At 42.2% G+C, this 13,783-nt stretch overlaps 1 protein-coding gene across 1 annotated transcript in view; it reads left to right on the forward strand.

Moving 5' to 3' along the window:
- MAML2 (mastermind like transcriptional coactivator 2) overlaps positions 1-13,434 on the forward strand; it is a 409,143-nt gene extending 395,709 nt beyond the window's left edge. Inside the window, exons 5-6 of the mRNA XM_040257878.1 lie at positions 2,335-2,446; positions 11,334-13,434. Of these exons, the coding sequence (XP_040113812.1) occupies positions 2,335-2,446; positions 11,334-12,349 (1,128 nt within the window). The 3' untranslated portion in view covers positions 12,350-13,434. The remainder of the gene's footprint in view (positions 1-2,334; positions 2,447-11,333) is intronic.
- Positions 13,435-13,783: the final 349 nt, after the last annotated feature.

The raw sequence follows: 13,783 nt of genomic DNA on the forward strand, positions 1-13,783 counted from the left end.
GCTGGTTTTAGAAAAGGCAGAGGAACCAGAGATCAAATTGCCAACATCTGCTGGATCATTGGAAAAGCAAGAGAGTTCCAGAAAAACATCAATTTCTGCTTTATTGACTATGCCAAAGCCTTTGACTGTGTGGATCACAATAAACTGGAAAATTCTGAAAGAGATGGGAATACCAGAGCACCTGACCTGCCTCTTGAGAAACCTATATGCAGGTCAGGAAGCAACAGTTAGAACTGGACATGGAACAACAGACTGGCTCCAAAGAGGAAAAGGAGTATGTCAAGGCTGTATATTGTCACCCTGCTTATTTAACTTATATACAGAGTACATCATGAGAAACGCTGGGCTGGAAGAAGCACAAGCTGGAATCAAGATTGCCGGGAGAAATATCAATATCCTCAGATATGCAGATGACACCACCCTTATGGCAGAAAGTGAACAGGAACCTCTTGATCAAAGGAAGCCTCTTGATGAAAGTGAAAGTGGAAAGTGAAAAGTTTGCTTAAAGCTCAATATTCAGAAAACAAAGATCATGGCATCTGGTCGCATCACTTCATGGCAGATAGATGGGGAAACACTGGAAACAGTGTCAGACTTTATTTTGGGGGGGGCTCCAAAATCACTGCAGATGGTGATTGCAGCCATGAAATTAAAAGATGCTTACTCCTTGAAAGAAAAGTTATGACCAACCTAGATAGCATGTTGAAAAGCAGAGACATTACTTTGCCAACAAAGGTCTGTCTAGTCAAGGCTATGGGTTTTCCGGTGGTCATGTATGGATGTGAGATTTGGACTGTGAAGAAAGCTGAGTGCAGAAGAATTGATGCTTTTGTGTTGGAGAAGACTCTTGAGAGTCCCTTGGACTGCAAGGAGATCCAACCAGTCCATTCTGGAGGAGATTGGCCCTGGGATTTCTTTGGAGGTTATGATGCTGAAGCTGAAACTCCAGTCCTTTGGCCACCTCATGTGAAGAGTTGACTCATTGGAAAAGACTCTGATGCTGGGAAGGATTGGGGGCAGGAGGAGAAGGGGACAACCGAGGATGAGATGGCTGGATGGCATCACGGACTCAATGGACGTGAGTCTGAGTGAAGGAGTTCGTGATGGACAGGGAGGCCTGGCATGCTGCGATTCATGGGGTCACAAAGAGTCGGACACGACTGAGCAACTGAACTGAACTGAATAGTCTCCTGGCTGCCTAAGGTCACTTGAGGACACAACTTTGCGTCAATGGCCATGCACAGGAGTTGGAGCAGCCCCACTGGTTAGTTTGTATCTACTGGCTGCCTAGGGCACATGGGCAGGAGTTGGACCCCTCTCTCTGGTTATTTTGTAGCGTATCTGTGAGTTCTCCTGTGCCGCATTGGGACGTGCCTGGGGTGGGGTTTAGCGATCAGCTTGCATCCTCTTCCGCCAGGCCACCCCTCAGGCCTAACTTCCTACCTAACACTTCCATTCCTTATCGATTAAGTAGGAATAATCCACCTTATGAAGGGGAAAATGAGATAATATGCACAGAATGCCTATGTCAGGTATCTGATAGGTTGAAGTGAAGTCGCTCAGTCGTGTCCCACTCTTTGCGATCCCATGGACTCCTCCATCCATGGGATTTTCCAGGCAAGAGTACTGGAGTGGGTTGCCATTTCCTTCTCCAGGGAATCTTCCCTACCCGGAGATCGAACCCAGGTCTCCCGTATTGTGGGCAAACGCTTTATCCTCTAAACCACCAGGGAAGCTTCTAAGGTTATCTCCTCCTATCTCTCAGGTTGCCAAATTTAGCAAATAAAAACACAGAATACCTGAGTGTTCTGCATTTTATTTGACAGTCTTCTTCCTGCACCTTCACACATGGTGGGACCAGAAGTACATAAAGGTACCAAAGTATATCAGGTGCGCTACAGAACAAAACTAGAAATACCCATCTCTGAAGTCACAGAATATCTGTCCTCTCTGAAAGCTAATTGCAAAGTAAAGAAAATGAGAGTAGTTACTAGACTCAAAACACATGTTGAATGTTGATGAGAGGTAGAAACTAAACTTTTATGAAGGAAATTGAAATCTAAAAGATCAGTCTCTAAATAAGTTCCATGATTCGCCACTGACTTGAAAACATGAAAAAAAAAAACCCCTAAGATCCATGATTCTTAACTATGACTGCAAAATTGTTCTTACCTTTTGAAAAACAGTGTTTATTCAGAATTTGTACCTTTGGAATAATAATATTCTTACCTTTTTGAATAACAATCTATACATTTTTACAAGTGAGAAACTATACATTTTTATAAGTGCGAAACTAACAATGCAGTTTATTATATTTTCATTTGTGTTTTCTAGGAGAAAATTGCTCCACAAGATCAGATAAACAGACATTTGACAAGGCCACCCCCAGATTATAAAGACCAAAGAAGAAATGTGGGCAACATGCAACCAACTGCTCAGTATTCTGGTAAGTGTTCTTAAAAATTAATAAAAATCCTAACTGTGAAAAGAAGAAAACTGTTCAGTTGCTGGTATTCCCTCTTTTCTTCGTTTCATATTTAATTGTAACATCTTTATTAGACTCCTTCTCTAGCTCCCATTTAACTTTCAGTCAGGACCAAACTGGACTATTTTTTAGTTCAAGCATCAGTTTTTCTAACTTATTTTTGTTCCTCATTCATGGTTTTCACTGCTCTCAGGATTACCTCTGAGAGTCTAAAAAGCATAAATATTTTCTAAATGCTAGGTTCAACCATTCTTCTCCCAACAGTGTATTTTGACCCAGACAGTGTAAGATAAGCAGATGTTTCACCCTCATGGTCCCATCTGTAACTTGCAGAGAGTCCAATCTTTCTGTCTCCACGTTGGGCTCATCTCCCTAAGACAAATAGCCCTATTACCAAAAAATAATCAAAAAGCAAATTATGTCTTTAGGAAGTATCTCAAAAATACCAAAAGTAGATTACATATAAAATATAAAGAAAGGGACTTCTCTGGTGGTGCAGTGGTTAAGACCCCTAGCTCCCAATGCCTGGGGCCCAGGTTTGATCCCTGGTCAGTTCAGTTCAGTCGCTCAGTCGTGTCCGACTCTTTGCGACCCCATGAATCGAAGCACGCCAGGCCTCCCTGTCCATCACCAACTTCCGGAGTTCACTCAGTCTCACATCGATTGAGTCCGTGATGCCATCCAGCCATCTCATCCTCTGTTGTCCCCTTCTCCTCCTGCCCACAATCCCTCCCAGCATCAGTGTCTTTTCCAATGAATCAACTCTTTGCATGAGGTGGCCAAAGTACTGGAGTTTCAGCTTTAGCACCATTCCTTCCAAAGAAATCCCAGAGCTGATCTCCTTCAGAGTGGACTGGTTGGATCTCCTTGCAGTCCAAGGGACTCTCAAGAGTCTTCTCCAACACCACAGTTCAAAAGCATCAATTCTTTGGCACTCAGCTTTCTTCACAGTCCAAATCTCACATCCATACATGACCACTGGAAAACCCATAGCCTTGACTAGATGGGCCTTTGTTAGCAAAGTAATGTCTCTGCTTTTCAACATGCTATCTAGGTTGGTCATAACTTTCCTTCCAAGGAGTAAGCATCTTTTAATTTCATGGCTGCAGTCACCATCTGCAGTGATTTTGGAGCCCCCCAAAATAAAGTCTGACACTGTCTCCCCATCTGTTTCCCATGAAGTGATGAGACCAGATGCCATGATCTTCATTTTCTGAATGTTGAGCTTTAAGCCAACTTTTTCACTCTCCACTTTCACTTTCATCAAGAGGTTCCTGTTCACTTTCTGCCATAAGGGTGGTGTCATCTAAATATCTGAGGTTATTGATATTTCTTCTGGCATTCTTGATTCCAACTTGTGCTTCTTCTAGCCCAGTGTATCTCATGAGTTACTCTGCATATAAGTTAAATAAACAAGGTTACTTGGTCTCATCACAGCACTGTTCATAATGGCCAGGACATGGAAGCAACCTAGGTGTCCATTAGCAGATGACTGAATAAGAAAGCTGTGGTACATGTGCACAATGGAGTATTACTCAGCCATTAAAAAGAATACATTTGAATCAGTTTTAATGAGGTGGATGAAACTGGAGCCTATTATACGGAGTGAACTAAGCCAGAAAGAAAAACACCAATACAGTATACTAACACATATACATGGAATTTATAAAGATGGTAACGATAACCCTGTATGCGAGACAGCAAAAGAGACACAGATGTATAGAACAGTCTTTTGGACTCTGTGGGAGAGGGAGAGGGTGGGAATATTTGGAAGAATGGCATTAAAACCTGTATAATATCATATAAGAAACGAATCGCCAGTCTAGGTTCGATGCAGGATACAGGATGCTTGGGGCTGGTGCACTGGGATGACCCAGAGGGATGGTATGGGGAGGGAGGAGGGAGGGGCTTCGTGATTGGGAACACGTGTACACCCGTGGTGGATTCATGTTGATGTATGGCAAAACCAATACAGTATTCTAAAGTAAAATAAAGTAAAATTTAAAAAAAAAAGTTAAATAAGCAGGGTGACAATATACAGCCTTGACGTACTCCTTTTCCTATTTGGAACCAGTCTATTGTTCCATGTCCAGTTCTAACCGTTGCTTCCTGACCTGCATATAGGTTTCTCAAGAGGCAGGTCAGGTGCTCTGGTATTCCCATCTCTTTCAGAATTTTCCAGTTTATTGTGATCCACACAGTCAAAGGCTTTGGCATAGTCAATAAAGCAGAAATAGATGTTTTTCTGGAACTCTCTTGCTTTTTCAATGATCCAGCAGATGTTGGCAATTTGATCTCTGGTTCCTCTGCCTTTTCTAAAACCAGCTTGAACATCTGGAAGTTCACGGTTCACGTATTGCTGAAGCCTGGCTTAGAGAATTTTGAGTATTACTTTACTAGCGTGTGAGATGAGTGCAGTTGTGCGGTAGTTTGAGCATTCTTTGACATTGCCTTTCTTTGGGATTGGAATGAAAACTGACCTTTTCCAGTCCTGTGGCCACTGCTGAGTTTTCCAAATTTGCTGGCATATTGAGTGCAGCACTTTCACAACATCATCTTTCAGGATTTGAAACAGCTCAACTGGAATTCCGTCACCTCCACTAGCTTTGTTCGTAGTGAGGCTTTCTAAGGCCCACTTGACTTCACATTCCAGGATGTCTGGCTCTACGTGAGTGATCACCATCATGATTATCTGGGTCGTGAAGATCCTTTTTGTACAGTTCTTCTGTGTATTCTTGCCACCTCTTCTTAATAGCTTCTGCTTCTGTTAGGTCCAAACCATTTCTGTCCTTTATCGAGCCAATCTTTGCATGAAATGGTCCCTTGGTATCTCTAATTTTCTTGAAGAGATCTCTAGTCTTTCCCATTCTGTTGTTTTCCTCTATTTCTTTGCATTGATCGCTGAGGAAGGCTTTCTTATCTCTTCCTGCTATTCTTTGGAACTCTGCATTCAGATGCTTATATCTTTCCTTTTCTCCTTTGCTTTTCGCTTCTCTTCTTTTCACAGCTATTTGTAATGCCTCCCCAGACAGCCGTTTTGCTTTTTTGCATTTCTTTTCCATGGGGATGGTCTTGATCCCTGTCATGAACCTCCGTCCATAGTTCATCAGGCACTCTATCTATCAGATCTAGTCCCTTAAATCTATTTCTCACTTCCACTGTATAATCATAAGGGATTTGATTTAGGTCATACCTGAATGGTCTAGTGGTTTTCCCTACTTTCTTCAATTTAAGTCTGAATTTGGCAATAAGGAGTTCATGATCTGAGCCACAGTCAGCTCCTGGTCTTGTTTTTGTTGACAGTATAGAGCTTCTCCATCTTTGGCTGCAAAGAATCTAATCAGTCTGCTTTTGGTATTGACCATCTGGTGATGTCCATGTGTAGAGTCTTCTCTTGTGTTGTTGGGAGAGGGTGTTTGCTATGACCAGTGCATTTCCTTGGCAAAACTCTATTAGTCTTTGCCCTGCTTCATTCCGCATTCCAAGGCCAAATTTGCCTGTTACTCTAGGTGTTTCTTAACTTCCTACTTTTGCGTTCCAGTCCCCTATAATGAAAAGGATATCTTTTTTGGGTGTTAGTTCTAAAAGGTCTTGTAGGTCTTCATAGAACCATTCAACTTCAGCGTTACTGGTTGGGGCATAGACATGGATTACTGTGATATTGAATGGTTTGCCTTGGAAACAAACAGAGATCATTCTCTCGTTTTTGAGATTGCATCCAAGTACTGTATTTCAGGCTCTTTTGTTGACCATGATGGTTAGTCCATTTCTTCTAAGGGATTCCTGCCCGCAGTAGTAGATATAATGGTCATCTGAGTTAAATTCACCCATTCCAGTCCATTTTAGTTCGCTGATTCCTAGAATGTCAACATTCACTCTTGCCATCTCCTGTTTGACCACTTCCAATTTGCCTTGATTCATGGACCTGACATTCCAGGTTCCTATGCAATATTGCTCTTTACAGCATTGGACCTTGCTTCTATCACCAGTCACATTGACAACTGAGTGTTGGTTTTGCTTTGGCTCCATCCCTTCATTCTCTCTGGAGTTATTTCTCCACTGATCTCCAGTAGCATATTGGGCACCTAATGACCTGGGGAGTTACTCTTTCAGTATCCTATCATTTTGCCTTTTCATACTGTTCCTGGGGTTCTCAAGGCAAGAATACTGAAGTGGTTTGCCATTCCCTTCTCCAGTGGACCACATTCTGTCAGACCTCTCCACCATGCCCGCCCATCTTGGGTAGCCCCATGGGCATGGCTTAGTTTCACTGAGTTAGACAAGGCTGTGGTCCTAGTGTGATTAGATTGACTAGTTTTCTGTGAGTATGGTTTCAGTGTGTCTGCCCTCTGATGCCCTCTTGCAACACCTACTGTGTTACTTGGGTTTCTCTTACCTTGGATGTGGGATATCTCTTCACAGCTGCTCCAGCAAAGTGCAGCCGCTGCTCCTACCTTGGATGAGGGGAATTAAAATCCCACGTGTCTCAGTGAGGAGTTGGCCTGCTGCAACTAAGATTTAGTGCAGCCAAATATATATATATGTATATATAAAGCTGTGTATATAACATTCAGAAAACTAAGATCATGGCATCTGGTCCCATGTCTTCATGGGAAATAGATGGGAAACAGTGTCAGACTTTATTTTGGGGGGCTCCAAAATCACTGCAGATGGTGACTGCAGCCATGAAATTAAAAGACGCTTACTCCTTGGAAGGAAAGTTATGACCAACCTAGATAGCATGTTGAAAAGTAGAGACATTACTTTGCCAACAAAGGTTCATCTCGTCAAGGCTATGGTTTTTCCAGTGGTCATGTATGGATGTGAGATTTGGACTGTGAAGAAAGCTGAGCACCGAAAAATTGATGCTTTTGAACTGTGGTGTTGGAAAAGACTCTTGAGAGTCCCTTGGACTGCAAGGAGATCCAACCAGTCCATTCTGAAGGAGATCAGTCCTGGGTGTTCATTGGAAGGACTGATGCTAAAGCTGAAACTCCAATACTTTGGCCACCTCATGCGAAGATTTGACTCATTGGAAAAGATCCTGATGCTGGGAGGGATTGGGGGCAGGAGGAGAAGGGGACGACAGAGGATGAGATGGCTGGATGGCATCATGGACTTGATGAACCTGAGTTTGGGTAAACTCTGGGAGTTAGTGATGGACAGGGAGGCCTGGTGTGCTGTGATTCATGGGGTCACAAAGAATCAGACACGACTGAGCGACTGAAGTGAACTGATGTATATATAAAGCAAAACTTCTTAATGGATCTCCCAATATAACATAGATGACAGACACTACCCCTAAAATCTCTCTCCTTCCACTCTCTGAACTCTAAAAAACCTCTCTCAAACCTAGCCTGTGCGGCCCCTGCTTTCTCCTAGTCAGAATCTATTCCAGTCTTTTCTGTCCAGAACCTGGACCTTCTCATGTAAATTAAGCTTGTCCTTGAGTGTCCCAGATTCTCTCTGCTTTACCTGTTATCTTCATCTGTCATCTGTCCAGGAAACCATAAAGGACGTGCTCTAAAGAGGGAGGGGCTGTGAATATTTCTGTTCATTACTATTTTCTGATCCTGTTAAGTGTAGTAATCAATATGTTGTTCTACTTTCTTTAAACTCCTTCAAATGCACCAGATTGCCTCCTTCCACTACAGTTAGGAATGGGATATATGTGTTCCATTCTCTAAGATTGCTTTGCCTCAGAGGAAAAACAGGATTCTCTGTTTGAGTCTGTCCTTAAGGAGGTTGAATGACGAGATGGGTTTTATATGGAGCATGGCTTCTTATACCACAGGCTTCTTTGCCCACCAGTGGGCTTGGGGTAAGCTAAGCGCACTTTGAAATATTATGTCACATTCGAAGCGAATGTTTGGGCTTTTCTTTTCCCAGCCATATGAGATTCCCAGCGAGAGCAGGGAGAGGCTGGCTGGTGGCTCTATGGTGTTGTCAGGGGTCCAGGCTTCTTTGTTTTCTATTCTGCCTTCTTGAGCGTGTAGCTTCCATTGTAAGGGTTGCCTGGTGGCCACCACATCGCCCAGCTTCATGTCCATATTCCAGGTAGAAAGATGAAAGGAAAAGGTAAAATGGCCTTCCAAATGAATCAGATTCCCCTTTCAAAGTAGGTTTTTTGGGGATACTCAACTAGTAACTTCTGCCTTTAGCCAGAATTTATTCACATGGATCCCCCCACCCCCACCCCACCAGCAAAGAAGATTGGCAAATTGTGGCTTTTCAGCTGGCCACATGGCTGCAAAATGAAGGCTGTGTTTCTAAGGAAGACATGGAGGTTGGTTATTGAGACCCCGAAGTCTCTTCCACAGTGTATATGGGCATTTGGTAAGGGAGGCATCCTTAGCATCTAACTGCTAACTCCCAGATGGGTAAGAATCACTGCTCTCGAGTGCTGTATTTCCCGTGTCTTCTAAGAATGAAATAAACATCAAGCACAACACAAACTCTTTTAACATTCTTTATTTCAATCTCAGGACAATAATAGTCATTTCGGCCAAATGTTAATCTTAGAAATGCTGTATGAAAAACACCTAGAACAATTTCTACCACATATCAGGAGCTTCTAAATAGTAACTGTGATTAATATTTTGTGATCTTTATGGAAATTCTCTCTTTTCTGATTGTTTAAAAATATAGCTTTCAAGAGGGATAGGATGGGGGAGGGGGAGGGAGGCTTGATTCATGTTGTACAGCAGAAACTAAGACAACATTGTAAAGCACTTATACACCAATTTAAAAGATACTTTGAATGATAAATAATTAATAAATTTTAATAAATAATGTGTGTGCACACACTGTAAAGCAATTATACTCCCATTTAAAAAATACTTTGAATGATAAATAAATGAATAATTTTAAGAGTGTAAGGTAACCTAAATAAAGGGTACAAATTTTGAAAAGAAAAAAAAAGACTTAATAACACCAACCAAATACATCAACTTTTGAAAGATGTCTTCTTAATATAACATGTTCACTCTGTTGCCATCACCAGCCTAGACTTTGCTCTTACAGGCTATATCACCTTTGGAAAGCTGAATTTAGTTGAATTTTTGAAAACTTTTTTCTATGGTAATGTCACCGCAGATGTTTGCTGCCTAAGTGACCCTAACAATAAATGTTTTGGAAAAAATAAAAAAAAACCACGGCTCTACTCACAAACCTTTTCAGAGCATATTGTTAAAATAGGGGGCGTCTACAGGGAGTGATTTTTAAAGGCTCTAAAGTGTTTCCATAGCATTTCTGTAATTTGATCCAAATTGCCTTTTCATGAAACCTCCAGATACCAAGATGGTATTGCTTAATGTCATTAGCAGCCTGTGAACTCTGAGTTATTGTCCAAGTATCTCCTATCTGACTCTGATCCCTCTTCATTAAACACTGCCCTGCAAACACACACAGGGCCCTGTGCTAAACCTGGAGAGACAGGGAGACACAAGAGACTGCTCCTGCTTCAAGAGGAATGTAGTCTAGCAGCAGGGATTTTTAAACAAACAGCAAGGACTTCTGTCTTTCAAGGTGTGTACCATGCTAGCTGTCCTCAAGCAGTAGGGGATGGCCTCGGGTTATAATTGCAGCCATTCTCTTTTCACACACTGCCATTCTGATTTTCATATGTGTCTAAATGATCTGTTTCTCAGGATCTCTGATTTCCAAGTTATAGCTTTGTTTCATTGTCTCATTCATTCATTCAATAATTATTAATTGAATGCACCATCCACTACAGTTAGAGAATATGATAGTGAACAAAACAGGCAAAAATTCTTTCTCTCATGGAACTTATCATCTAGCAGGCACTTTTATTTACCTTTCTGGCATTCCATTTTTACCTCTCAGGGTGTCTTTCCCGTGATGCTTTTAACCTCCTCAAGCCAGGAAGGTTTCAGTGTATTGATCAATCACTGTCTGATAGGTGGAGCCTCCCTATTTAGCAGGCTGTGATTGAACAGTCTCACATTCAATGTTATTTACAGGCATCAATGTAGCCTCAACTGCAGCTCCATGGATTTCCCAGTACAGAAGCTAAATGCTAAGTAAAACTTGAAAGAGCAAACGCTGCTTGAGAGAGGAGGCTGGAATATCAGGGAAAGCTTAACGAAGGAGCCTGGACCTTGGCCTGAGCCTTTGAAGAAAAGATAGGGCTTGGTGAAGTAAGAAGGGCATCATGTAAGAAGGAAATGGCATGAGTGGAAGTAGCTCATGGTGTATGGATAACAATGCCATGATAACTATACCTCCTAGAGCAGACTACTCTCTGTATGGAAATAATCACTGGAGCAGGGATTACACTGAATTCCAAAAGTTTGAAGAGATGGGAATTTACCCGTCTTGTGGCAAATTCTTGAGTGGGGATGATAGAGATGAAAACTGGACATGATTTTCAAGGCCACTGATTTGGACTATTGGTCTAGTAGCCATGTGTAAGATACATCCACCTGTCCTAATCTGGACCCTGGGGCAACCAGTAGCAATGATTTTACGACAGTTGGGAAGTCAAAGTTGTAGTCTTTGATCTTGAAACATAGTAAAGGTAATTCAAAATGGAAGATTGACTATCATTCCTCAGTGTTTCCAGAAGGAGAATAAAGCCTAAAAAATAGAACCATTCTATTTCATTCTTTTTTCTATCGTGTAAACTCTTGACCAAGGGATAACTTAGGGTGATACTTCCCCCCAAAAGCTGTCTTATTCCTTTTATGTAATATGCTGTGATGATTTTTTCTCTTACTTTGTTCTTTCACCCAGAGGCAGTCTCAGAGCTGATAAGCTATTGTCAACTGCTGTAAGAGAGGAGATAACCTGCTGTTATGAACTAACATAATTATCTTCTTTTTCTTAGGTGGCTCATCAACAGTGAGTTTAAACTCTAACCAGGGTTTGGCAAACCCAGTTTCAACGCACACCATCTTAACTCCAAATTCTAGCCTCATGTCTACTTCTCATACACGGATGCCATCCTTACCCACAGCCGTTCAGAACATAGGGATATATGGGAACCTGCCTTGCAGTCAGCCCAGCACATACAGCGTCACTTCAGGAATGAATCAACTGACCCAACCAAGAAACCCAAACCAACTGATAGCAAATCAGAACAACCCTCTGATGCCACGGCCACCCACTTTAGGGCCCAGTAATAATAGTAATAATAACGTGGCCACTTTTGGGGCTGGATCTGTTGGCAACTCGCAACAATTAAGACCAAATTTAACCCACAGCATGGCCAGCATGCCAGCACAGAGAACGTCGAATGTAATGATCACATCCAACACAGCAGCACCAAACTGGGCCTCTCAAGAGGCAACAGCCAAACAACAGGAGGCGCTGAAGTCTACAGGAGTGCGCTTCCCCTCGGGCACGACTACAGCCTATGCTCCAAACCAGTCACTGCAACAGGCGGTAGGTAGCCAGCAGTTTTCCCAGAGAGCAGTGGCTCCTTCTAATCAGTTAACACCAGCAGTGCAAATGAGACCCATGAACCAAATGAGCCAGACACTAAACGGACAAAACATGGGTCCGCTCCGAAGTCTGAATCTCAGACCAAATCAGCTAAGCACACAGCTTTTGCCGACTATGAATCAGGCAGGGACAGGGCTGAGCCAGTCAAGGACAGTCAGCCAGCCACCCTCCCTGGCAGCTGGCGGTTTTCCTTCACCCAACCAAAGTTCCAGGGCATTTCAAGGAACTGACCATGGCAACGACTTAGCTTTTGACTTTCTCAACCAGCAGACTGATAACATGGGCCCTGCCCTAAACAGTGATGCTGATTTCATAGATTCTTTATTGAAGACAGAGCCTGGTAATGATGACTGGATGAAAGACATCAATCTTGATGAAATCTTGGGGAACAACTCCTAGAAGAGAAGAGGGAGACAGTTCACAAACTCCAAGCACTAGAAGGCAGTATTTTACAAGGACTCTGGAAGGGCCAAACTGTTGACTTTTAGTTGGACTCTAGGAAGATACCTTGGCTTAAAAATGGAAAGCGGAGAGTTAACTGTAGTGGTGAATGTTTTGATCCAAATGCTTGTTTTAAATTTCAAACCTGGAAGTAAAACATTGGGATCACCTTTGCCTGTCTAAACCCCAGGACAGTATCCAGTTTATCCAAACAGAACGGTGATGTTGATGTACAATTAGTTGTGTAAAATAGGCTTCCCAAGCTCCTTTTCTCCCTGAAAGAAAAGTAATAGAACTTGTAGCTTGTTTAAACCCCATGTCATGCAGAGGTACTAGTTCCAAGCAACAAGCAGCAAATTCCTTAATCTCCTCCAACAGGTGTATGTGTGGTTTAACCTCTCCAGTCCATCTTTTCATTTAGGTTTCTTAAAACTTCCAGGGTAGGTTGAAATGTTATAGATTTATCTGGAGTAACCAGTGTCCGAAGTAAGGGAAAAGTGGAGAACACAGAGAATATCCAGTGGACTCTAGAATTTCTTCCCCAGATTCATCCCTCACTTTTTCCATTTTCCCACCTATCCTGTACTTCAGCAAGATGCTGTGTTTAGTGAGGAACAGGAACACAGAGCTGGTCAACTTTTTTTCCGAACCCAGTTTCTGAATCTTAAGCTTCAGTTATGGTCTGTCCTAAGCGTACTGAAATATTAGGGCACACCAGTCTGCATCAGATTTCACTGTTTAAAAGAGAAAACACTCCATTGGGCATTGCTTTAAAGGAGATGTATTAGCCACAAATAACCTGAAGTGTTGCTTATTGTTGATGATGCCTGCTGGTTAGTGTCCCCGCTGAGTGAAACTGAGCCTGGCCTGCTCTGCTTATTTTGATGGTCAGAGACTGATTTGTAAGAAAAGGAAGTTTGGAGACCAAAACAGAAATTATAAAGTGTCATGTTTTGGTTGAAGATAAGAAGCAAAAGGTCAGAACCAGGGATGGTGGGTATATATCAATTTCATAGGGTTTGAAGGAAAGTGTAATTGAGACAAAAAAAAAAACCAATCTGGCCTTATTTAGACACATTATTCGGGTGAACAACTAAATAGAATGTGATCTGTCAGTAGCAGTCTGCTCATTCTGTTGTCCCTGATGTGATGAATCATTGCCACATGCTAGATGGGCCCTTCATATCCAGGTTTTCTCCCTCAGGGCAGAGCACTGTTTCAGAGAAAGAGTTCCTGCTGAATTGTAACAGATCAGCTGTAAAATGGGGAAGATGTATGCTGATTTGGGATGCATGCAAAATATTACTATCATTTTCCTCATTACAGAGGAACACAGGTTATCTTTAGCCTGTTTAGTTATACACTCACGTATTCAAGTATCAAAAGATATTT

The sequence above is a fragment of the Oryx dammah genome, unplaced genomic scaffold (genome assembly GCF_014754425.2).
Source record: "Oryx dammah isolate SB20612 unplaced genomic scaffold, SCBI_Odam_1.1 HiC_scaffold_17, whole genome shotgun sequence".
Lineage (NCBI taxonomy): Eukaryota > Metazoa > Chordata > Mammalia > Artiodactyla > Bovidae > Oryx > Oryx dammah.